Source organism: Eptatretus burgeri, chromosome 7 (assembly GCF_056783735.1).
Source record: "Eptatretus burgeri isolate ZD-2024b chromosome 7, Ebu_testis_v1, whole genome shotgun sequence".
In the NCBI taxonomy this organism is placed as follows: domain Eukaryota; kingdom Metazoa; phylum Chordata; class Myxini; order Myxiniformes; family Myxinidae; genus Eptatretus; species Eptatretus burgeri.
In genome coordinates this window covers 17,889,524-17,915,225 of record NC_140967.1, presented here as the reverse complement: position 1 = coordinate 17,915,225, position 25,702 = coordinate 17,889,524, and the positions used below count along the sequence as shown (strand labels likewise).

Sequence of the window (25,702 nt, the reverse complement as noted above, 5' to 3'; positions counted from 1 at the left end):
ACATATATTTCCCATGTCTACTAAATCATGATTGTAAAGTTTCACTTTGATTGATGAAGTGGTTCCAGAGAAAACACTTTAATATTTTCCTCAATTCAATTAAGCCGCCAAACCATGTGGCTGATCAGGTTAAAATAGAAAACATACATTCCCCATGTGTACTAGACGATAATTATGAAGTTTCACATTCATTGATGAAGCAGTTCCAGGGAAAACATTATTTAATATTTTCCTTCAATCAAATGTGGCTGCCAAACCATGTGACCAACGTAAAAAAAGGGTGGGAACTTTTTGTTCGTCATGGATAGGCGGTCTCACCTGCAAAGTTTTGCCTCAATCTGGTAAGCCATTATGGAGATGATTTTTAAAGTTTTCCATTTTCAATCCAATATAGCTGCTGAACCACGTGACCGATGACATCATAAATTTACAATCCGCATATAATTGGGCATGGGATGAGACTTGTGAAGTTTCGTCTTAATCGGATAGGGTGTGTTTTTCTATCCAAGATGGCCACCAAATCCAGTGACTTATTACGTCATCATTTTTACCCCATATGCCGCAATGGCGCGAGATGATGCTTTTGAAGTTTCGCTTTGATAGGGGAAGCAGTTCCAGAGTAAACATTATTTTATATTTTCCTTCAATCCAATATGGCTGCCAAACAATGTGACATGAATTATTTGTGAACACCCTGGTATCTCCAAGTCTTGGGGAAGGTGTGTGTGTGAAGTTTCACCTCGATCTGTCCAGCCCCTCTGGAGATATTTTTTTAGGTTTTAGGGTAAATCCAATATGGCTACCAAACGATGTGACCTATCAATTATTCATGAAAACCTGGTATACCCAAGGCTTGGGGAACATGTGTGTAAAGTTTCGCCTCAATCTGTACAGCCATTTCGGAGAAAAATATTTTTAAAGTTAAAAAAAACAAAAAACAATATGGCTGCCAAAACACACGACCTATGGACATCTTTTTTTTTTCGTGTCAACCAATTTATCCCCAGATGACCCTCAAAAAAATTCAGATTGTTCGGATGCAGCGTTCTATGTGCCGAATTTTTTACCAGGATACCACTTTAAAGACGCCGTCATGAAAAAATCCCATTTATTCCCCATACAGAATACTTGCCGTGTGCCAAGTTTCATTATTTTCCATGGTGCGGTTTTGGACATAGATGTCCATAGTTTTTTTTTTCCATTTTTCCAACATGGCTGCCACACCACACGACATATGACATAATTGTCATTAAAAATTTCTGTATGAATAGTTGCACCTATCGGAAAAATTTCGTGCAGATCCGACAAGCAGTGGTGGAGAAAATGAATTTAAAAGGGAATAAACCCAAAAATTGCCAGCAGAAAAGATAGAAAAATAATGAGAACTGCCACTTGATAACTGCTGGCAGTGATGACCGGGTACCAAGACGTCCGGCTTTGTTACAACACGGGATTGACGAGTTACGGACTTTGTAACGGGCAACATTCCATGTATTGATTACGTACACAGGTGACCCTTTTCCTGGTGCCATCATCGGTATCAATTGAATTGATACTCTCTACCCTCATACCTATCCAGGTGCAGCCAAGTGAGCCTCATTAAAAAACAAAAAAAAGTTCTAAGATTCAAACAATTAAATAATTATTGCTGCCAGCCCATGTGACCAATCGGGTTGAAATTTAAAACGTACATTCCACATGTGCACTAGATAATAATTGTGAAGTTTTATATTGATTGATGAAGCAGTTCCAGAGGAAACATTATTTAATATTTTCTTTCGATCCAATATGGCTGCCAAACAATGTGGCCGATTGGGTTGAAATTTAAAACATACTTTCCAATACTCTACTCAATCATAGTTCCGAAGTTTCATTTTGATTGATGAAGCGGTCCCAGAGGAAACATTATTTCATATTTTCTTTCAATCCAATATGGCTGTCAAACCATGTGACCGACGTCAAAAATGTGAGGGAACTTTTTGTTCATCATGGAAAGGCGGTCATACCTGTAAAGTTTTGCCTCAATCTGTTCAGCTGTTCTGGAAGAGAAGATTATACAATTTTCTTTTATTTTCAATCCAACATGGCTACCGAACCACGTGACCTATGACATCATAAATTAATATTCTGCCTCAAAATGGGTAAGGGATCAAGTTTGCGAAGTTTTGTGTTAATCAGATAAGGTGTGTTTTTCAAATCAAGATGGCTGCCAAACCAAGGGGAGTTTGATGTCATCATTTTCACTCTATATGCAGCAATGGTGTTGGATGACACTTGTAAAGTTTTATTTTGATATGATAAGCGGTTCCAGAGAAAACATTAATATTTTACTTCAATTCAATATGGCTGCCAAACCACGTGACATATCAATTATTCGTGAACAAACTCATATCCACAAGTCTTGGAGAAGGTGTGTGTGTGTGTGTTTGTGTGCGTGTGCGTGTGCGTGTGCGTGTGCGCGTGCGCGTGTGTGTGCGTGTGAAGTTTTACCTCGATCAGGCCAGCCGCTCTGGAGGATATTTTTTAAAGGTTTTCGGGTAAATCCAAAATGGCCACCAAACCATGTGACCTATCAATAATTCACTAACAAACTGGTACATCCATGGCTTGGGGAACACGTGATCAAAGTTTTGCCGCAATCTGTTCAGCTGTTTAGAAGATTGCTTATTTATTAATTTTTTTTAAACAATATGCCAAACCACATGTTCTCTAACGTCATAATATAATTTTTTTTCTCCAGGAAGTTGTTGCATTCATGACGCTCAAGAAATTTCAAATTTTTCGGATAGTGTTGTACTCGTCAAATTATGGCGTCATAATAAAGGCACCGATGACGTCATAGTTACCACCACTTCCACCGTTTGCAGAGATCTTTACGATCCATGTTTCAATTTTTTTCCAGTGAGCCGTTCCAGAGAAGAAAATGTCCAAAGTTTTTTGGTTTTTCAAAGATGCCACCTGTACCATGTCACCTCTGACGTCATAATTATCACATAAAAGTTCTACGAAAAAAGACAATACGACCGCGAAGATTGTGTCAATCAGACTAACGGTTGCCGAGAAAATGAATTTAAAAGTCGCCGGTGGAATAACAATAGAGGAGAATAAACAGAAGAAAAACCATGTTACCCAGCCTGAAGGGCTTGATCCCCGAATTTAAGGCAAAACCCCCCTTTTCAGCCTCGAATAGGGGCAGATCCAGATGGGGAGCACAACCTCTTGTAGGGGATGGACCCAGATGGGTAACAACCCCATGGGACCTTACTGTTCTGATGTATCGTACCAAATTTGGTCCATATCAGTCATGTACTTTGTGAGGAAAATATGTTTTAGTGACTATGGGGGATTAGGGTAGGGAAGCCATGGCCCGATTGCCAGTAGATATGGCCATGGAGAGCACAACTTAAGGTTAGGGCATGGTCACGATGCCACATGGCCAGTTTCGGCTGGATCCAGTGGTCGGTTTCTGAATGCAAAACCCCCCTTTAATCCTCCAAAACGGGCATATACGGAGGGGGAGCACAACCCCATAAGACCTTATTGTCATGATGCATTGTACTAAATTTTGTCCGTTTCCCTCAGCTTGTTGTGGAGAACATGTTTTCGTGAAAATGAGGGATTCGGAGAGGGGGGCGATGGTTGCAGCAAGTTGATCAGAATCTCAAGGAGATGGGAATGGGCAGATGGAGACCCCTGGAGTACCGGCGGAAAGTGGATGCAGCGACGCACTGCTCCGGCGCATGCTCCCATACCTGACCTGACTGTGGCCCCCTTTTCGGGGGGGACCCCCCTAACCCTAACAGCACAACCCCATGAGACCTTCCTGTCCTGATGCATCATACCAAATTTGGTCCATAATCTGTTGGGTCGTTTGCGAGGAGAAGATGGTTTAATCAAATGTTAATGGCTGTACGTACGTCTAAACAACGGGACCCACTTTATGAGCATATTTCAGAGAAATAACTTAAAAAGTGAGCATGTCCTGAAGTTCACCTGGATGAGCAAGTCACTCAACTCCCCCTCATATCTTCCTTTTTTAATGCCATGAACAAACTTCAGTACATCACGGGTGATGAAGGTTATGGTCAAGTTTCATTTAAATTGTGTGTGTAGTTTCGGAGAAGAGCAAATACCTATTTTGGGGGTCAACCCCCCCTTCCCTTCCCTCCACCTGTAAACCCTCTCAATGAGCACAGATTTTGATGCAGTCAATAAACTTTAGACATCAGATATGAAGCTTGTGGCCAAGTTTCATCAAAACTGTGTATTTGGTTCGAGCGATAATGACAAGTGTTTACAGACTGACTGACTGACACACTGCTCGATCGCATAAGCTCACCGGAATAAAGTTCAGGTGAGCTAAAAATGGCATTTCTGAAAGTTTAAATGTTTTAACTGCAATTCATATTGGTCTGCAAAGAAAACCTAACCAACTCTCCCCTTCCACCCATCCCTCCCCCAATTCCAAATAATAATTATATTTTTACTTGGTAGGTTTCAGTTTGGAAAAGCAGTAAATTTGATGGTGTTGAATGCACACCCAAGAGTCCTTCAGGTTTCAGCGTGAATAATGATCAGTGTTGACAATTCCATAAAACATTGCTTACCGCCTGTATGACACGCTTGCTTCTTCCGATAGCGCTCAGCACGGAGCTCCTCAAAGCAGAGCTCGTGGGCACCACCAAAAAGCAGTTTCCAACAGTACATTCGCAATTCTCCAGGCTTTGGGCCTGGGTACACCGACTGCAGAACTGCTGCAATGCCAGTTTTAGGCAGAGATTTACGTGTGCTCAACACATTGAGCAGCGGCTGCACACACCTCGGTGCCCTGCATAGGATGCAATTTCAGTCATACAAAAGCACAGAGCACTTAACCCAATGAATGAGGAAAGAACATGGATATTGGAATGAAGATGTCCAGAAACTGGACTTCCAAAATTAGGAAAATCTCAAAACAGTCAATGACATGGAGGAGAATGTTTGGCAACGTGTACGTGTGAGTGTTTGCTTGCAGGCCATAACTTTTTCACCAATTGAGCTTTTGTCATCAAATTTTCAACAAACCATTATTATGAGAATATGGAGACAATAATTACCAGTTCAGTCAAAATGTCAAAAGGCAAAGTCACCAAGGAGAAATAGCATTTACTCGCTCATCCAACACTGCGCAAAGTGAGATGGCCAAGTTTCGTAATCGCATCTGTGTTTCCTTATTCACCTCTGAGCTTTTTCCATCAAATTTTCAAAAACCTTTATGATGAGAATATGGAGAACACCAATTATTAAATGCAGCAATTTTTTAATAGCTGTTGTTTTCGTTAAAGTTTAGTTTGACTACAAGGCAGAAGCAGACGGGCTTTGCATTTTGGCATGCAGTCTATCTCAGCCACCAAAGGTGGGAGGAGGTTATGTTGTCATCCGTCCGTTTGTCTGTGAACAGGATATGAAAACATTGTGGACAGATTCCAACAAAATTTAGTGGACAGGTTGGGTGTGTGACAAATCAAAATGATGACATTTTAGTGAAGATCCGGATCCAGCTGCCTGAATTTTTTTTGAAGCAATCCTTCACCAATGAAAGATAGGGTCGAAAACGATGTATAACAAGATATCTCAAAAAGTTATAGATGGATTCGGATGAAACTTGGTAGACAGGTTGTGTGTGTGACAAGGAAGAATCGATGCGATTTCGGTGAAGATCTGGATCCGAGAATTTTTTAAGCAATGCTTCACCATTAATTGATGGGGCTAAAAACAATATCTCAGAAAGTTATGAACGTATTCGGATGAAACTTAGTGGACAGATCGGGTGTGTGACAAGGAAGAAGACTCGATTTTGGTGAAGATCTGGATCCAGATACAACAATTTTTTTTAATTTCAAAAGTGATTCTTCACCATTGAAAGATGGGGCCAAAAATGATATACAGCATGATGTTTCAAAAAGTTGTGGACGAGTTATGACAAACTAAGTGGATGAGTTGGTTGGATGACAAGAACAAGTCAATTTGATTTTGGTTCAGGTCCGGATCCAGATCCGGCCTATCAGTGGGATACGAAACGTAAACTGTTCAGCCTTTGCATTATGTGTTCATCGAGGTATGTGTTCTACTGAGTGCCATTTTAGTTCACACTGCTCTGGTGTACAGATTTCAAAATTGTACGCTTCAAAATTTATGTGTACTCAAAATGCACTGCCGTTTGTAAGTTACAAACAAGATCAAGTGACGTCAGTGAAAGCACAAAATTTTAACTGCATGCCAAGGAACGTACGTCGACTCAATATTATCCTGGAAAGGCACGATGTCAGACACCAGGCCCGTATCAGTTTTCAAATGGCTCTGAAAAGGAATGCCAAAACAATGTTATTTTTGAGTACCCACAAACACCACGTTGAGACAAGTACAAAACGCTATTACATTTGCTAATGAGGAAAAGGATTAACCAATCCACCTGCAATTTATTTTTCTTCACGAGCTCTTTTCAAATATTTTTAGCATCCCTCTAACCCCCACCCCCCAATTCTGCACATTGTGCTTCCACACACGAAGACAGAACAAACCCGTAAGCTGGAAATATTTCGAGCATGAGGCTCGTTCTCTGCCTCCTTCGCACAAGGTAAATTGACAGGAAGAGAGACAGCCTGCGGCAACGACGTCTCTTGGGCCACCGCTGCAGAACCTCGTTCTTCAAACAAAACCAAGTTTTCAGATTTAACTTGCTGTTGACACTGATGTTGAGCCTGTGTTCGTGGAAGTTGAGATGCACCTGCGCAGGGTAGGAAAGTGAAAAGAGGAGACACAAAATATAACGCCAAGAAATACAACGTGAAATTTTTCAAAAACAAGCACACGGTGCACAAAAACACAAAGTTACAGCACGCAAATCAACCAGTGGCTGTCAGATTAATTTTAGAAAGATACTAGAAAACTAAAATAAAAATTTTTTTGAACAATCCAAAAAAGGAGGAAAGTTGTTGGATTTAATGTAAAAAAATAAAAATAAAATTAGAGATTCGGGATATAAAAGCTACTTCAAGTTTCTGGCTCAGATGATTTATGACATCAGTTTGACGTTACCCAAGGAACAAAGTTGCTGGACTTCTTATGAAAAAAAAGAAAGGAAAAAAAAAAAAAGAGCAAGCAAGTAGTCCAGGCCAAATTTGAAGCACCCTCAAAATCAAATGATCATTGCACCAACAAATAGCACGTGATAACATCACCAGTAGATGATAAATAGGGCTTCTGGGACACCCATTCAAATGAATGGGGAAAAAGGGAAAAACGTTCCGACTCAAGCCCCAAAAGCTCAAAATAGGAGACTGATTTTCTCCCCACCTATCCCCTTCCCTCCCACACAAGCAAATGTAATACTGAGACTCATTTCCTCCCCCTCCCATGCAAGCAAATGAAAAATTGAGACCATGAAAGATTGAGACTGACTGATTAAAGCACTTCCCTTTCATATTTTCATTCCACTCAAAGAGCGAACCAACAAATATTTGCCCATGTTCTACTTTAAGCCGCTGTCACACCTCGACGTTTTAGCTAGCGTATGCCGACGTATGAAAAATTTGGCGAATACGCTGGCACACTCCGAATACGTTATGGGTAAGTTTTGTATACCTTAAGAGCACGCTTACAGCATTGTTTCTTATTGAGCGACGAGAGAGTTGAAAATATGATTGACAAAGATAAATACAATTACAAGAAGAATGTCTCCCTCTTGTGTAGTAGCTATCCATTACCGTTTGGTTTCTCTCATTAACACAATCAAAGATAACAAGGTTCTTTTTTGATTTATCCAAATCTTGGGGAGAAGGTATATCATCTGTATCATCACTAAGAATACAAGTTATCGGATTTGATTTCTTTTTATATCTCTGTGTATCACAAAATAGTTGTATTATATCTTCAATGTTGTAATCATTTAGTTTGTTTTGAAGTTTAAATAAACCGATTATATCTTCTTTTTGAAGACCAGCATTAAAACCTTGTTTGAGTAGTTGATACTCAGGTTGAAAACTCGACTTTGTGAAAATTATCATAATCTAAAAAGTTGGGAGTAAGGAGCATCTTTAAAAGTAAGCAGGTTTTTCCACATCCACTTGAACAAACTATGAGACATGTTAATGAATTTGGAAAACAGGCTATTAAATTTTTTATTGGCTTTTTTGAAACTATGTTTTATCCAAAGTTCAGGTTTAATTTCAAGATAATCCAATATTTTATTGATACAATATCTTGTGTTGATATTTCCCTGAAAGACAATCGTTAATAATATAAATCATCAATCCACGAAACATGGTCGTCATTTGTTGAGTCTCTTCTCTTGTATGAAAAGATGTAGTCACCCTCATACTTTACATTCATTCCTCGAATCAATCTTGTAAAGGAATTCATTTTTGGTGGAAATCTCAAAGAATTATATTCCTTTTTATTATCTTGCCAAAACGAAGTTTTGCAAGATATGTTAGTCAGCTTGTATGTTTTTTTTTTGTTGTTTTTTTTTGTCTGTAATCACGTATAAAAAATTCTGCAGAGCACAGTTATCGTCGGAAATTTTTGTAACTTCGCATATCAGAGGCCTATAGAGGTCCCTTTCAGTGCACAAAATTTTGAAGGTCAAGGTCAAAGGTCAACGTCACTTTGGCGCAAATCAGGGGAGTCAACGAAACCCTTATTTTATGAGTAATTTTGATCGGATCGTCTTCAAACTTCATGGGAATATAGTTCATGGTCTGGCGCTCAGCTGATTAATTTTTGGTGGTGATTGGCCTTGACCAAATTGTTTTTTATTTATAAATAAAAATATATAAATAAAAAAAACATATAAAATATGTTTTTTATTTTTTGGTCTGGAATCACGTATAAATCACTCTGCAGAGCACAGTTATCATTGGAAATTTTTGTAACTTCGCATATCAGAGGCCTATAGAGGTCTCTTTCAGCGCATAAAATTTTGAAGGTCAAGGTCAAAGGTCAAGGTCACTGTCGCAAATCAGGGGAGTCGACGAAACCCTTATTTTTTGAGTAAATTTGATCGGATCGTCTTCAAACTTCATGGGAATATAGTTCATGATCTGGCGCTCAGCTGATTAATTTTTGGTGGCGATTGGCCTTGACCTTCATGGTTAGCGCCTGAGGTCAAACATATTTGACCCCAAGGTCTAATTTTCAAGTTTTAGGAACCATATCGTGTAGTACCTCAAATTGAACACCTCGATGAGTGCTTTCTAGATATGTCAAGCTTGAGACATTATGACGTCATTTGGTGACGTTATGAGGCAAAAGCATATTTTTCATGGTTACTCTATAGAACGATTCTCATCGGAATCTCTCATAGGCTGATATTCCTCAAGGAGTCGCTCCTGGTAGATTGTTGCTCTGTTCACCTCAGTGTGACCTTAAAGAAGTCACACGTGGTCACCTTTTGGCAAGATATGGGTCACCCTGCGGGTGACATTGGTTTATATTATTTATTTTCATTAATGAGAAGATAATCACAGAACATACATCGTTTATAGGCTTTTGACTGTTTAATCCCAGTCTTTCACATGCAGGACAATTCTCAAATTTTTCATGTGGAGAATGAGGAAATTCAAGAGGCTCAAAATCTAGTAAACTATTCATATTTATAAAGTAAAACTTTACTTCAAATAAAATGCGTCTTTGATGCTTTCACAATAATCTCTAAAACTACTTTCATAACCATCGTTTGAACACAAACTCTCGGTATCATAACTGTCTTTTGTTTCAACAGAGATACTATCGTCATCTCATAATCTTCAAAATCTTCAGTTGAATAATGACTCATTTAATTAGTCAAAAAAAAACATTACCATCTGTATCGATATACTTTCATCAACAGATTTAACTCCAACATTTTTTACATTAAAGGTAATTTAAAAATGGTCCTTAACGACTACTGAACGAAATGGCATTTCACCTGATATATTAACATGCTTTATTTTATCAACATTTACATCTTTAGGGTTGTTGAAAAAAATACAAATTTCTCCTTATATTGCAGATGGTCTTATCTTTTCTTTCTAAAGCTTCATCCATGAGGTTTTTCTTTTTTGATACTTTTTCTAGTTTTGAATATTTTGCTAGAAGGAGAGGAGAAACTTTTGTTCGAGCTACTTTAATTGATGTTCTTCCAGATATACTAAAAGCCCTTCCACTTAAGGAAATTGAAGAACTCATATTATTCACCATAATTGTTTTTATCCAATAGTTGTTATATTTATCTTTATTCAATTTTACATCCTCGACATATTTCTCAGTATCTTTTAAAAATGATGAGATTGATTGAAACTTGTCTGTTGTGTCTTGATACATTGTATTTATCAAGTGAAAAAAGTTGGAGGCCAAAATGGTTTTAAGCACAGATTCACCTATAAATTAAACGAAATTTTCATCAAGAAAATTTTATTTTAAGCAAAGTTTTGTTATATAAATATGGTGAATACAACGTCCTGCAATGTTTGTAATCACGAATATAAATGTCATAAAAAACACCTTCAAACCAACAAACACACGTTCAATCTTTTCAGACAAATATCTCCACTTGACCAAGAAACAAAACATTGTGATCGATGTGATAATGATATTCTTTAAAAACAATTAAAATAAACACCTTCAATCACGTAAACACAAGAAGAACGAGAGGGGGAGCACTCGGTAGAGTGCAAAACCTCCGCCGCCAATACTGCTAGGTCACACAAGTGAACCCGATATCCTATTCATTCAATTTGACGTCAACAGTGCTCACAAAGTTATAGTTTGCAACTTTCCCTTTTACGTACTCAATTAATTCGTCATAACTTGATTCCTTGAGACAAATTGATTTTACGTGGGTATATCCACCTGAAGTTCCAAAATCAGCCGCAATTATAATTTTGGCATGTTTTTTGTTGGAAATCACTTATAACATGTAGAAATGCAAAAAAAAAAAAAAATGAAATTTTGTTGGAGAAAAAGTTGCAAAAATTTTTTTTTCCCTCCAACAATTTTTTTGGGGGGGGGGGGCGGTGGAAATCACTTAAAACATGTGGAAATGCAAAAAGAAAAATTCAAATATTTTTTCAAAATGCTGGCCATAGCGGCCATATTGGATTTTGGACCAAGTCCAAAATCTAATGGCATGATCCTTGGACCATACCTAATCCCCCCACCAAGTTTCGTCGAAATCAGTCAAGGAGTTTTTCCGTAATACTGTTCACAAACAAACAAACAGAAAGGGGTGAAAAACAGTAACCTCCTATCTTCGATGGCAGAGGTTAATGAAGAAAGGGAAGGTGCTACTAAATTCTCCATTGAAAATACTGATGGGGCATTTAAAGGACATATAAAAATAAGATTGTTTCGCTTTCAAGACCCTGGACCATCTTCAATCATTGAAGCTGTTGATATGGTTAAACAAAGTATTGAAACTACAATTAAAAACACATGAAGTGAAATGAAATTGAATATGGTAAGTGAAGGTGATGAAACTACTCCTAAATGAGGACAAACCCTCACTTTATCTCATCATTTCAAGATTTTGTAAGATGTGATGTTTACGATGAACTCCAGACAAGAACAAGATGGTGATAACACTGTCGTAGGTAGTGGGTTTGCTATTACAAAAATAATCTTTGTAGATATACACATATTAAAATCAGATCCTCTTCAAGCTTCTTCTTATATTGATTTACCAAAAGAGATAAAATAAATAAATAAATAAATAAATAAATAAATAAATAAACTTAAGAAAGCAGTTGTTAATATTCAAAACAAAGATTAAAAAAATGTTTTCAAAGGTCCGCTCTTACTCACTTACATCCTCCACAATGGAAACCTGAAGGGTTGAACATTATAAGAAATACGAGAATACGTTAAATGTTAAAGATTTAAAGTTTCCAATGTCATTGAGAGATATTCCTAAATTTGAGAAAATGAATAATCTATCTGTTAATGTATATGGATTCACGGATACAAACAAAGTCCAGATATTAAAAATTTCAAACAACTATAAAAATTATGAAACACACATTGACCTTCTCTACTTTACTTCAAAGGAAAAAAAAAAAAAAAAATCACATTATGCTTCCATCAAAAATTTATCACGATTAACCAAATCTCAACTATACAAGAGAAAATGTAAAACGTATCCTTGTAAGAGATGTCTCAACTCCTTTCACACAAAAGAATGACGAAATCAACATTCAAAATATTGCAGTAATTATAAATCAACCGCAATCAATTTAACAAAAGCAGGTTCAAACATATTGTTGCGAATTTGCGCCCGCCAGCGTGCGGATGGCCACATAATTCGGATCACGGGACGTCGCCCACCGGACGGACAATTCAGTCGTGACCCTCTCGGAACAACGCCGGGAGCTAGTCACGGGTGGTCCTTTCGACCTCACCACGATCGTGCCAATCGGCCACCCGCGTAAGATAGGGTTGTTCGCCAAACTCGACCTACCTAATTACCCACGCGGATGGTAAACCAGGCGATCGTACCTCGCCACAGGTCGACTCCGGACACGAGCCGTTTGAGCGGCCCGTTCCGTACTATCGGGATAACCGAGCAGTGTTATCGTCGACCTCAACGGTTCAGATCATTTACTGGATGTTTTGGACCTACTACGAACCCTTTACGTGAAGCAGGATGGAGATTCAATTAGAGAAAAGACGAAGCGAAACGGGAAAACAGTTCACACAATGCACATTTCTTTCCCGGCACACAGAAAGCACGTACAGTATATACATCCATAGTCAAAATGCACAGAAAGCAACCAAAACAATAAAAGCAACAACGACGCAGAGTTAATACCGACTACGCGCACACATGGCAACACTTATACAGCTTTACTTCAGACGGCGCCAACACACATTTACACAAAAGCAAAGGAAAGAAGCCACCCTCATAGACAAGGAGGCAGACAGGCCTGGAGGCCAAATGTGCGCGCGACCTGGAGAAGCGGCCAGGTCAGCGAGACCGGGTGGGTCTTACCCGCGTCCTCGTGACGCGTTGGCGGCAAGCCGCAAATGTGGCCGCGCGGCTGTGCCCCGACTCCGTGCTCCTTGGTGGGTTTCGTTGGCACCACGTGTGGGGTGGGGGGGGGGAACGGGGCCCCCTTTTGTACTATCTCAGCGCGGGGGAAAGGGGGATTGTTGATGCCATGGGGGAGGGGAGTGGCTGGCTGGCTTGGGTCCCGAGACGAGCGATCCCACACCGCGACTTCGTCGCCGACCGCCATCCTTCTTGCCTCGGACCCGAAGGACCCTGAATGTTGACTCCATCCATCGGTTGCAGAGAACTTTTTCAAAGCGAAAATATTTCGACACAGACACACACACACACACACACACACACACACACACACACACACACACACACACACACACACACACACACACACACACACACACACACACACACACACACACACACACACACACACACACACACACACACACACACACACACACACCTCGTTTTTGATATTCTGTTCCTCATTCATCATCTATTCATCTTCAGAAATAATTCGATTATAATCTCTCCAACTCTGGAAAATCCTCTTTATCTCTTTACCAATGACGCCACCCTCTGCCATACCATCTCTCATCCCTCAAATCAGCAGGCAGCAGCTTCTTCACTCTCTGAAGACCTGTGTAAAATTACAATCGAGTCAAACGCTTGGAACATCCAAATGTATTTACTTTCTTCTCCGTTAAATATTTTATGGGATATCCCTGCCTGCCAGTGGTTCCCTGGTATTCTTTTCCAGTCGCTACCAGATGAGTGTCCAGGGGTATTGCCCCTATTTTTTTTCCTTAGTCTGTGCTCCCTTACAGTTGGAGACACACATATATACACACACACACACACACACACACACACACACACACACACACACACACACACACACACACACACACACACACACACACACACGCGCGCCTGGAGGCGGGGCCAAGCCGCCCCGCGCTCGCTAATTGGACGGAGCAGAAGTGGGGGTGTAGCGTTTTTGATCCGGATTTTCCCTCGGAAAGGCCGCAATTTGCACTCGCGGCTCGTTGCGCTCGGCACCAAACGCCGCACGGGCCCGAGACAGCCCGACGTTCAGTGTTCACAGGTGGTGCGGTTGAGACGTGGTTGGTTCAAAATAAAGATAGAACAGAAAAAATGGCTAACTCAAAGCGTCGCAGCCCGAATGGATCACATAAATTCCCTCTATACAATGGGTTTGGGCTAACTACACATGGACCTCTGAGGATATCTCACCTGAGGGTCCTGAATGGTGGTTTGCAAATTTCCACAGCCGTAACAATATAATTCAAAGATTTTAACAAATCTATAAAAATCTGTTTGTGATATATGCTGATTTTGAAAGTATCCTTGAAAAGATAGATCCTGTTTCTCCAAATCAAAAGAAATATCAAAAATATACCATCAGAGATGGGGAATCCCCCACCATTGAATGAAAAAGGTCATACATATTCCAGATAATGGGGGAGGTGAATTGGAAACAAGACACCATTTGGTCATCATCTCAAAAAATTGCCCAGGGGTGAGGAACGTAGTAACCAAAAATAATTGAAATCAGATAAGCGGTTTTCCATTAATTACAAAAAAAAATTTCAAGATGGCCACCCCACTCGGCCATCTTGCATCTGGCCACGCCCAAAGTCAATAGGGTTCTTCCTTTTCAGGTGGCACATGTGACTCAAATTTCAAATCGATATGGCAAAAAAAAATTCAAGATGGCCACCCGAGTCGGCCATCTTGGATCCGACCACGCCCAAAATCAATGGGGTTCTTCCTTTTCAGGTGGTACATGTGACCCAAATTTCAAATCGATATGGCGAACAGTTTATGAGTTATCGCACTCACAGCTATAAATGTTGACGCCCAGCCAGCCAGCCGGACGGACGACCTGGGTGACAACAATATCCCCCTTCCGCCACGTGGCGGTGCATAAAAATATACTCCCTTGTGGTTTCCGTTATTATATCAAATCATCTGTTGGTGATGAATACAAGTTAGAACTTTTTGGAGGAGAAGATGCCTCAGAGGGGTTTGTAAGATGATTGGAAAAAGACTGCATAAGACCGAGAAATAATGGTTAAAACCTATAAACCAACGTCATTAAAAAAGGGAGAGTAAAAAGAATTTAGAAAACAGTATCTGTCATATTTGAGAGGAGAAAATTGAGGGAGAGTTCAAAATTAGGGATCATAGTCATCTTACTGGAAAATATTGAGGTCCAGCTCATTCCTGTTGTAATCTTAATTACAAGCCCCCAAACTTTATTCCTGCCTTTCTTCACAACAACACTGACGATGACACACATCTATTTATAAATGAACTTTCAAAGACATCTGGAGATATTTCTGCCATTCTGAACTCAGATCAAAAATACATCTCATTCATCCCCATCATATTTCTTGACACATACAAGTTTATGGCAAGTCCATCATCCAACTTAGCATCAAAAAAAAAAAAAAAAAATAACTTACCGAATCTTAAATCACATTTCTCAAATGAAGAAGATTGATCTCTTATCACAAAAGAAAATATATCCGTATGACTACATGGATTCATTTGAGAAGTTTAAAGAAACAACTATCTTCAAGGGAAAGTTTCTATAGCAAGTTGAATAAAACTCATATTTCCGATAGAGATTATACACAAGCGAAAAAGGTTTGGAAGAAGTTTAATATAAAGAATCTTGGAGAATATCATGATTTGTATCTTAAAACTGATGTCTTGTTATTGGCTGCGTTTGAAACATTTTTGAACAGTCTGTCATAATAAAAATTATTATGGATTAGACCCCACTCACTATTACACAGTCCCAGGTTTGGCTTGGAGTGCTATGTTAAAAATAAAAAAAACAGAATTTGGAATTAATCAGTGATATAGAAGGCTAAAAGAGGAGGAATATCTCAAGTATGTTCCAAGAGATATGCTAAAGCAAATAACAAATATCTTCCTGATTATAATAAGAATGAGGACAACTCCTTCCTGATGTATAATGATGCTAACAATTTGAATGGGTGGGCTATGTCTCAATCTTTACCTTATGAAAAAATTTAAATGGGTTAAAGAAAAACATCATGAAAAAGTTTTACAAGACATTGTTGTCTCCTCAAAAAGAATTGGATGAGGCTGAAGTTGGATATTATTTTGAGGTTGACTTAAAATATCCAGAAGAACTTCATCACAAACATAAAGACCTACCTTATGCCCCTGATAAAGAAAGTCCAAGAAAAGAATGGTTAAGTGATTACCAACAGTCATTTAATATAAAAGGTAAATCTCCAGAAAAACTACTTACAACATTAAATGATAAAGAAAGTTATGTTTTGCTTCAAAGGAACTTGAGACAATATTTATCTGCTGGGTTGAGAGTGAGGAAAATTCATAGGATTTTGAAATTTAAACAGTCATTGGTTAAAGAAGTATATTGATTTTAATACAAAAAGGAGAACAGAAGCAAGAACAGATTTTGAGAAGGACTTTTATAAATTAATAAATAATGCTGTATTTGGAAAGACTATGGAAAATGTTAGGAATCGACAAAACACAAGACTTGCTACATCTTGGAAACAGGCTTCAAAGTTAATTAATAGACCAACTTTTGAGTGAGCGGAGGTGTTTTCAGAGAACTTTTGTGCTATTCATTTGGAAAAAAAAAACAAAAAAAAACCAGTATTGAAATGGATGAAACTATTTTAATTCTTGACTTGTCAAAGTCGTTCATGTATGACTATTATGATAACAATTTAAAATCAAAGTATAAGGATAATGTGTCATTGGTATATATAGATACAGATACTTTTATATTAGAAATTAAGACAAGTGATGTATATGAGGATATGATTGCAAGCCTTGCATTTTCAAAATCGGACGGGGCTGATAAATCGGCCTCGTCATGTGGGGTGAGGGGGCCGATTTTAAAATTGCTTCAAAATCTTGTGAATTCGTTTTTGTAAATTGTTTTAACATGTGGTCCAAATTTACCAATGTCCGTACAAACTGAACTGCCAAAGAATCTGAATAAACTGAGCCTAATCCTAACTATGTAATAAACCCCCTTCTTGGGGCCAAACACAAAGTTCTGAGAAACAGAACTTTCTGCTCAAGCACAGTACTTTCCCACAATCCTTTTCATTAAAAAGTATTAGAACTAAGTTGTCTTTGTTGTTGTGGATTATTACGTGTAAGGACAAATGTTCTGAAAATTTGCATGAATGATGTGCCGGTACAATACATTACATGTATGCCATTGAACTGGGACCATTCAAGTATTACGTACACAAGTCCAACCCATTTCTCCCCCTGGACTAGTCCACTGTGTTTAACATATACATGGGGATAAATCTTGACTTTTCACTGCCATTACCTTTGTCATGTAGGTTGTACTTGAATGTCCACACCTGGATCCACCAGTAACATAGTAATAATGTCAAAAGATTTATTCTCGTAACAAATTTAAAAATTTATTCGCTGCAAAGCTGAATGACTAAAAAAAAAAATAATAAATAAATAAACTGAACAGTCGTAAATTTAATGAATTATTGATGCATTTCTGTCTCAACAAAACTAATTTATCTGCAAGTATCTCTCTCTCCAGTCCAATAACATAACAGATACATGTGTTCAGTACATTCTGCCAAATACTAATTAACTTTAGTATTGATGTAAATCTTCAGGCAGAAATCCCCAAGTCACTATCATCAGATAATTGTGAAAGACATTCATCCCCTGAGCTACCTGAAGATAAGTCCAACACAACAGTATTCTCATCTGTGGAGATGGCTTCAACCATGTCATTGTCCGTTTCTCGCGTCCAAAAGACCAATGGTGTTGAACAAAGGTGTTTTCTTTTGCCATACAGGTAATCTTGGCTTTTTTTGTTTCTTTTAAATTTTTTTCTTTTTAAAAAAAAAAAAATTTTTTTTTTTTTCCACAGCTTAATTTTACGGGGCCGATAAAAAGACCCCCTGAAAATCGACCACCGGGTCGATCACGGGGGCAAGGCCGATCGGCCCCGTCAAAATGCAAGCCATGGATTGATAATAGATATACATGATACAAGTAATTACAAGTCAGGTGATGTGTTGTTTTCATCAAAGAATATAAAACGTTATTCGTGGGAAAACTTAGCATAACAATTGTGCATTTTGTGAGGAAAGCACCTAATTTTGCACACTAGTAGCCTATCATATTATGAACAGATTTGGATATTGGGCCATCTTAAAATTTTTGATGGCAGTGGAAAATGGCTGCCACAGCCATCAGCGGCTGAATTTGAGATGGCCCAATATCCAAATCTGTTCATAATATGATAGGCTACTAGTGTGCCAAATTTGGTGCTTTCCTCACAAAATGCACAATTGTTATGCTATATTTAGCCAAGTTGCCCCACTATATTTGTAAGTTTAAAGATGAATTGGGTGGGAAGGTCATGAGTGAATTTATAGGATTGAGATCAAAGTCTTATGATCATAACATTGAAAGGTGTGATCAGAAGCTTAAGGGAATAAAGAAAAACAAGAAACATTATTACAAGTGTTTAACCTTAAAGAAGGAAGAGTACAGAAAAATGAATACAATAAGAAGTTATAAACATCAATTATATTCAGAAGAGATAAATAAGATAGCATTAGGAGCTTTTGATGATAAAAGATATATTTTAGAGAATGGAATCAATAGTCGCCCTTTTAGTTACAAGTATAAATATAAGTTTTAAGATATCGGGTTGGGAATTTTAACAGGCTCCCACTGTCTTTTTACCGATTTATAAATGATAGAACCAAGCAATAACCAAACCAAAGAGTGGAGATGTAATCAGCCTTGGTATTTAAATGGAAAACATAAAGAATGTGAGAAATATCAAATAAGTCTTATTGAAGAAATAACCGGGGTAAAAGTCGATAAATTTAATTACAAATAAGTTAGAGGATGCAAAGAAAAAAATATCCTTGAATGGACTGAAAACTTTGATGGTTATCAATTGAACAATGGAAAAACAATTTACTACAATCTCAAAATGATATGTGGCTCAGGAGGTGGTCAAATAAGAGCATTGAGAGAAGTTTATCATTTCATTTCTGCTCAACAAAGATACTTAAACCAAGAGCTAAAGGCCCGGTCACATCTTGACGTTTTAGCCAACGTATGCCGATTTTTGAATTTTTTTTCTAAAACGCTGGCACACATTGAATACGTTATGGGTAAGTTTTGATAACATTGAGAGCACGCTGAAAAACACTGCCATACGTCGTTGTACGCTGGCTTTAAACGTTGTACTTTTTGGTTGTCCTCAAATTTTTTCATGCTTGAAATTTCACGACGTATGCCGGCGTATGACTCACACGTTCCGCTACGCTGGCCACAAGTTGTATGCACGGTCTGCGATCGTTGACAGACGTCAACACATGCTACTTGTAAGTTAATCATAAGTTGAGACACGCCGAGGTAATGTTTAGCGTACCCGAAACTTATTTATAACCTATGATTAACGTGTTGTTGGCACGTTACGCGATCGTTGCCACACGTCGACAGACGTTACTTTTAAGTTACTCATAGGCTGAAAGACGTCGGTATAATGGATCATCCTTGCGTCAGCGTCCACGGCCACGGCCAGGACACTTATTTGCAGCATTCTTCAAACTTTTCTTCGGCATTACGAGGATGTTCACACTTCGATGTCTAGCTTGGCTATGATTCCAATTGTCCATCGGCAGCGTCTATTTAAAATAGTCGAGTTTGAGCGTTTTAACACGTTCAGAAGAAACGCTTCAAATTTCAAAACCCCAGCGTCAAAAAACAAAGGCGAGTGACAGCAATTTAAATCGTTCATTGTAAACAATGAAAATAGCTGAGTGGTACCGTTTAAAAGTCGTTGAGTGTAAAAAAAAATCCAATTGTTGAGCGCAAGCGTCTACTTTCAATAGTGGGGTTTGAGCTATTTAGCACGTTCAATAGAAACGATTAAAATTTCCGAGCGCCAGCGTCAAAAAACAAAGGCGAGTGACAGCAATTTAAATCGTTCATTGTAAACAATGAAAATAGCTGAGTGGTACCGTTTAAAAGTCGTTGAGTGTAAAAAAAATCCAATTGTTGAGCGCAAGCGTCTACTTTCAATAGTGGAGATGCAGCCATTTAAATCGTTGAGTGGCAGCCGATGAATAGCAAACCCATGTCACCGGCAAAGATAAACTGCCGCACGATATGGATAAGTTAGGCTATCGTTGGGCATAGTTTGTGAACGCCGGCTTCACGATAATTATTCGTTGGTATATCGTATCTATAAGTAATCAAAGCGCTCTATGCACATTATTAGTTCATTGTACATTTGTCCAACCCGTTATGAATAGACCAAAATCGTAAAAACAAGCTATAGCTCATTGTTGAAAAAGCCCCATAAAAAATTAGCCGCGAAGAACTTCGAACAATGGTGAAAAGATGTCTCCTACCCGTGGACACGCGGACGCAAGGAGGATCCATCATAACCCACACCCTCCCCCTCACACTCGCCTACTACTGCCAACATGAACAAACTACTACTAATACTAATACTAATACTGATACTGTTACTGCTGACATGGACATCGACTCAAAAAGGACTCGAAAACACTGTTGGGTTCCCCTTTTATGAGCAGCATTTTTATATACAAATTCCCAAAAGCGCTGGGAACACGTCTTTATATGGCAGTTGTAAGCTAGAAACACGTTCATTTTTTTTTTTTTTGTCGACCGGAAGACGTCATTGGAATACGTCTACATACGTCGATGTGTGTTGGGACTACGTAAAGAATTGGTTCAAAGCACGTCAAACACAAGTTAGAAATAAGTTTCGTGTAAAAAAGACATTACCACGACGTGTTTCGACTTATGAGTAGCTTATAAGTCGCGTTTGTGGACGTGTGTAAAACTTATCCCCATCGCATGCGGAACGTGTGTCATACGCCGAGTACGATAAAAATTTTGAACATGTTTAAAATTTCTTGACGTACTCTACTTACTACGACGTATGATAGCGTACTTTAGCGTTCTACTCACGTATACCAAACTTACTCATACCGTATTTGACGTGCCCCAACGTTTTAGACACATTTTTCTTAGGTCGGCATACGCTGGCAAGATCGCCAAGGTGGGACCGCGATGTTGTCACTTCCATTTCTACGGCAGTTATGATTCGAATCGTTGTGCGTCAGCCTTTTAATAGGCTACGTCACGACATCGTCGGCGATGCGTGCAACGCGCTATGCCTAAGTTAGACTATCGTTGGGCATCGGTTGTGTAGGCCGACAACAGGTTCAGCATTCGTTGGTATAAGTTATCTATAACACAACGAAATGTTGTGTGTCCGTTACCAATGCGTTATACATAAGACCAAGTCGCGATGAATACGTCCGAATCTTTAAAAAAAAACATCAAAAGTTCAACGTAAGCCAGCGTTTTACATACATTTTAATACGTTGCCATCGCTGGCTAAAACGTCAAGGTGTGACCGGGCCTTAAGTTCCAAAGTAATCTTTGTGAATATACTCGATGGAAATGAATGTTATAAGAAAATGAAGTTATTCCCGAAAGTAGAACATAGGCAAATATTCGTTGGTTCGCTCTTTGAGTGGATTGAAAATATAAAAGGACTGTGATTATGTTGGGGGGAAGAAGTGCTTTAATCAGTAAGTCTCAATCTTTCAGTCTCAATTTTTCATTTGCTTGTATGGGAGGGGAGGAAATGAGTCTTAATTTTACATTTGTTTGTGTGGGAGGGAAGGGGATAGGTGGGGAAAAAAAAAATCGGTCTCCTATTTTGAGCTTTTGGGGCTTGAATCAGAAAGTTTTTCCCCTTTTGCCCATTCATTTGAATGGGTGTCCTAGAAGCCCTATTTATCATCTACTTTCACCAATACCATAATTTATTATTGAGAAGCAAGAATGTGCTTCAGTATGATCGTTAGCACAATAGCAGTGGTGCTAACTCCAGTCATTTGGAAGGCCGTGCACCTTTAATTGCTGATCCCATTCGCACTGTGGGAGCCAAGCAGCGCTTCTTCCCTGTTGTCTTCAGCTCTCCGAGAGCTAAACGCTGCTCCTCAAACAAGGGTTTGGTCCGATCAGTTTTCTCGTCATCATCAGGGATTTGAGAGGCGACGCGCCTCACCATACGTGCATCGAACTGCCTGCAAGACAATGACATAGGGTGAGAACCAAAAGGGGATTCTCGTGAATGTGATGTCACAGACTTGACAACCGAATAGCAGCTCCAGCATCGCAAAATTAATAAATCTCGCAATGACCATCATAGCATTTCACCAACCAAAAACGTATGCATTTTGATTGTGGATCACATGGAGATCTTGAGAGGGGTAGGAATTGCATAGCAACCAGGAACAGCCAGCTCAGTTATCATGAGGCTTACAAACTGGAAGACTCGCAGAGGAATTGCTACAAAAAAAATTCATCCCACATTTATTCCCACTTCAATCCTCCGAAAGAAAGCAGGAGCAATTTCATTGTACATCACAATGTTTTATTACACAGCCTAAGCTAATGAAAGAGGAAGGTAATCAAATGAAAGACCAAATACTGTACCGAAGTCATCAGAAGGAACCCAAAGAAGTAAAGAGCAAAGACGAATCATCAGGAGGAACCTGGATAGGATTTGGGTTTCAACTGCTGCTCCTCTACCCTCAAACCCAGCCAGGCACAAACAAGCGAGCTTTACAGAATAAAATAAAATAAAAATTCTCTTCTCCATAGGCAGATAAAGAAAAAGGCAGAAATGAAGAGTGAGAAATGAGGAAAATGAACAAAAAGAAAAAGCAAGAATTAGCACGAATAAAGAGAAATATGAAAAAGTACAAAGAAGTATGAAAGGACAGAGATGTGAGAGAGGAAGGAACAAATAGCAGATGTCGGGAAGAACATGGATAGATAGATTTCAGCTGTTACTCCCCAAGGCTCAAACGCAGCAACAAATATTACATGTTGTTCGTCTTTCGGCTGCTCCCATTAGGGGGTCGCCACAGCAGATCATCAGTTATGATCCGCATACTGATTTGGCACAGGTTTTACGCCGGATGCCCTTCCTGACGCAACCCTGGTCGCCTCTTGCGACACAGGGATCAGGATTTGGGTTCCGCCATGATTCCGGGCTGCTCCACACCCTGCCCAGTGCAGAGCCCCCGTCCTCAAGCGATCCTCCAACCCAAGCCTCCGAGTAGCCGGATTACAGGCGCACGCCACTACGCCCGGTTAACAACAAATATAACATACCGACAGTAAAAACAGGTGAGTGAGAGTAGAGAGAGAGACATACTGACAGTAGGGACAACACAGTTAGTTATATTTCACACCCAAGAAATAAAAATTCATTGTGCACACATTGGCAGGGTGGTGAGGAGGGGGCGGGGGGGGGGGTGTCAGCTCACCTCATAGATCTTGCATCAGAAATATCTTCAGCCATGTGCCTAAAAACAAATTAAGAAAACATCCACTAAAAGCTTACCGGTTATTAAGTTCCAACAATTCCAATGGCTGGGCATGATGCTGCAAACCCAGGCGATACACCTCATCGGCTTTAACCATGTCTCCACGAGCTTCATACTCTTGTGCCCAATTTATGTACAGCAGAGCGAGGGTCTTTCCGATGCCACGATTGCTCAAGAAGCTGTAGACATCTAGAGGCTCTTTCATCATGCTTGCCTGCAGTCAAAAAGGTAATAGAAACTTTGGTCCAATTGATTCTGAACAACCGTCCAAAGGGAGGACTTTCAAGTAGTCTGTGATCTTCACGATCCAAGGCTCATGGAGGAACTATTGCACAAATCACATATACACATGAAGACAGACTCCAGACAAGTAGTACGTGAGGCAACTCCCCCAAAAATCACTCTGGGTACTGGCGACAGCATCCTGTGAATGCAGCTTTTCCCTCCATTGAGACAATGAGGGAGAAATGTTTTTTGTATTTGCAAGCATATGCAGCAGGTCATTCATTGTGCACACAAAATAATAATAATGATATCATTGTGCAGAGAATATCAAAACGACCCATACCAGCTTAAGGCAGTGGTTCAGGAAGCGTTGGCTGTTTCTGTAGCGTTCGTCGTCAACAAACGTTTGGAGAAGTCGTTCGAGCAACTCCAAAAGTTTGCTGCCTTTCCCACCTTGAGGAAACATCTGCTCAGTCCAAGCTATGAATCTGTTATCGAAGAGATTGAAGGAAAGATTTACCAGTCAAAATCCATCGCCAGGCCACAAAGGCACACCCACACGCATGATATTGATTAAATAATTGATTAGAGCATAAATAAAAAAGTAAAAAACCAATTAACAAGCACTGCAGGTAGTCCCTGAACAACTCTTCTCAATAAGGAGAGACAAAATAGGCCGTTTTCTGGCACTTTTAAGTGGCTCAAATTTATATGGCTCAGAGCCAGAAACTCCATAGTATAAATTCCCGTCATCCTCAGACTCGTCCTCGGCAATATCGGAATGAAAACACTCAATTTCATCCCCGCTGAAATCACTCTCTGATTCGCATCTCGCCATTGTTCACATGCTGTTTCTGAATGTTCACGAAGTTTTCGGAGAACATGACGTCATAGTGTTGTGGGGCAAGGTGTCGATGGCGAGCACGACCGCAAGGTGGAGCAGTAGAGTCTGCTCCACCGAACACCCGGAATCTAGATCATGCTTCTCGGAGAACTCCGAAAGGCATGGGTCCATGAGAGGACCGTGGTCACCAATATTTTGACGGCGTGAGGTAGGGTCCACTTGTCTAACTCCAATTTACCTAAGTACTCACGCCGTCCAACTACCGGGGAAACCACACCTTCGGCCGACTCTGTCCGATCCGAGTCGCGGGTAACGGCTCGGCGTAACCGAGCGGAGTTACCAGAGCCGCGCCGGACCAAATGAACAATTTGCCGCTTCGCTATTTTCCAACCATGCGAAGCCAATGAAAGAAACACAGAAACGAGCTGGTACATTCAACAAGAGGGGTATTTATGTTACAATAATCGGGGAGGGGAAGCACACAAGAGCAGAGTTATCATGCTATTCAGAAATGCAATGTACAATTGGTAAGGAAAGCACTTACACAGTTGTTACTTAAAGACGGGGCCCAAGGACACACACACACAAAATGCCCAGAAAGACATGGACTTGTCCACCTCGTGTGGTACTCGACGATCTTGGGGTATCAGGATTCGAACCCGTAACAGAGGCCGCTCCAAGCTCCAGGTACGGAGGGTAGTGTCGGGCGTTGGCACGCTCCTCCGGCTCGCAGGCAGGCGACACGAGATAATCTCCCGAGTTGAGATGGTCGACCGTCCGCAGCAATGCGCCAGACGAGACGCCTCGGATCCGCGCGATGCAGTCGGCCGCAGACCCGGACAGAGACATGCACTCGAGCAGACACGATGCACACTCAGACTGGACGCGCACTCGAGCAGACTGGACGCAATCATTCGTTGCTTCTTCTTTGTCGCTTTTTTTTGGGGGGGGGGGGCGTCCGCTCCAGTGTTCTGCTCCCATTGGGTGCACGGCATGTCGCGGCTCCGCCTTCTTGCCAAGGACCGCCCCGACTCTGGTCTGCTCGACACCCATTGGGCAGAAAACGACATACACCCTTATTTGGCACGCAGCTGAAGCGAAACGCTTTGTGACCATATATGGTGC

At 40.0% G+C, this 25,702-nt stretch overlaps 1 protein-coding gene across 10 annotated transcripts in view; it reads right to left on the bottom strand.

The window, feature by feature from the left end:
* The window catches only part of LOC147022758 (uncharacterized), a 102,379-nt gene that overhangs the window by 58,841 nt on the left and 17,836 nt on the right, over positions 1-25,702 (bottom strand). For all 10 annotated transcript variants that reach the window (XM_085887540.1, XM_085887542.1, XM_085887541.1 and 7 more), the window contains exons 3-8: positions 24,077-24,221; positions 23,526-23,722; positions 22,022-22,197; positions 6,561-6,766; positions 6,272-6,339; positions 4,608-4,828 (exon numbers count right to left, since the gene is read on the bottom strand). In XM_085887540.1, the coding sequence (XP_085743666.1) occupies positions 4,608-4,828; positions 6,272-6,339; positions 6,561-6,766; positions 22,022-22,197; positions 23,526-23,722; positions 24,077-24,221 (1,013 nt within the window). The remainder of the gene's footprint in view (positions 1-4,607; positions 4,829-6,271; positions 6,340-6,560; positions 6,767-22,021; positions 22,198-23,525; positions 23,723-24,076; positions 24,222-25,702) is intronic.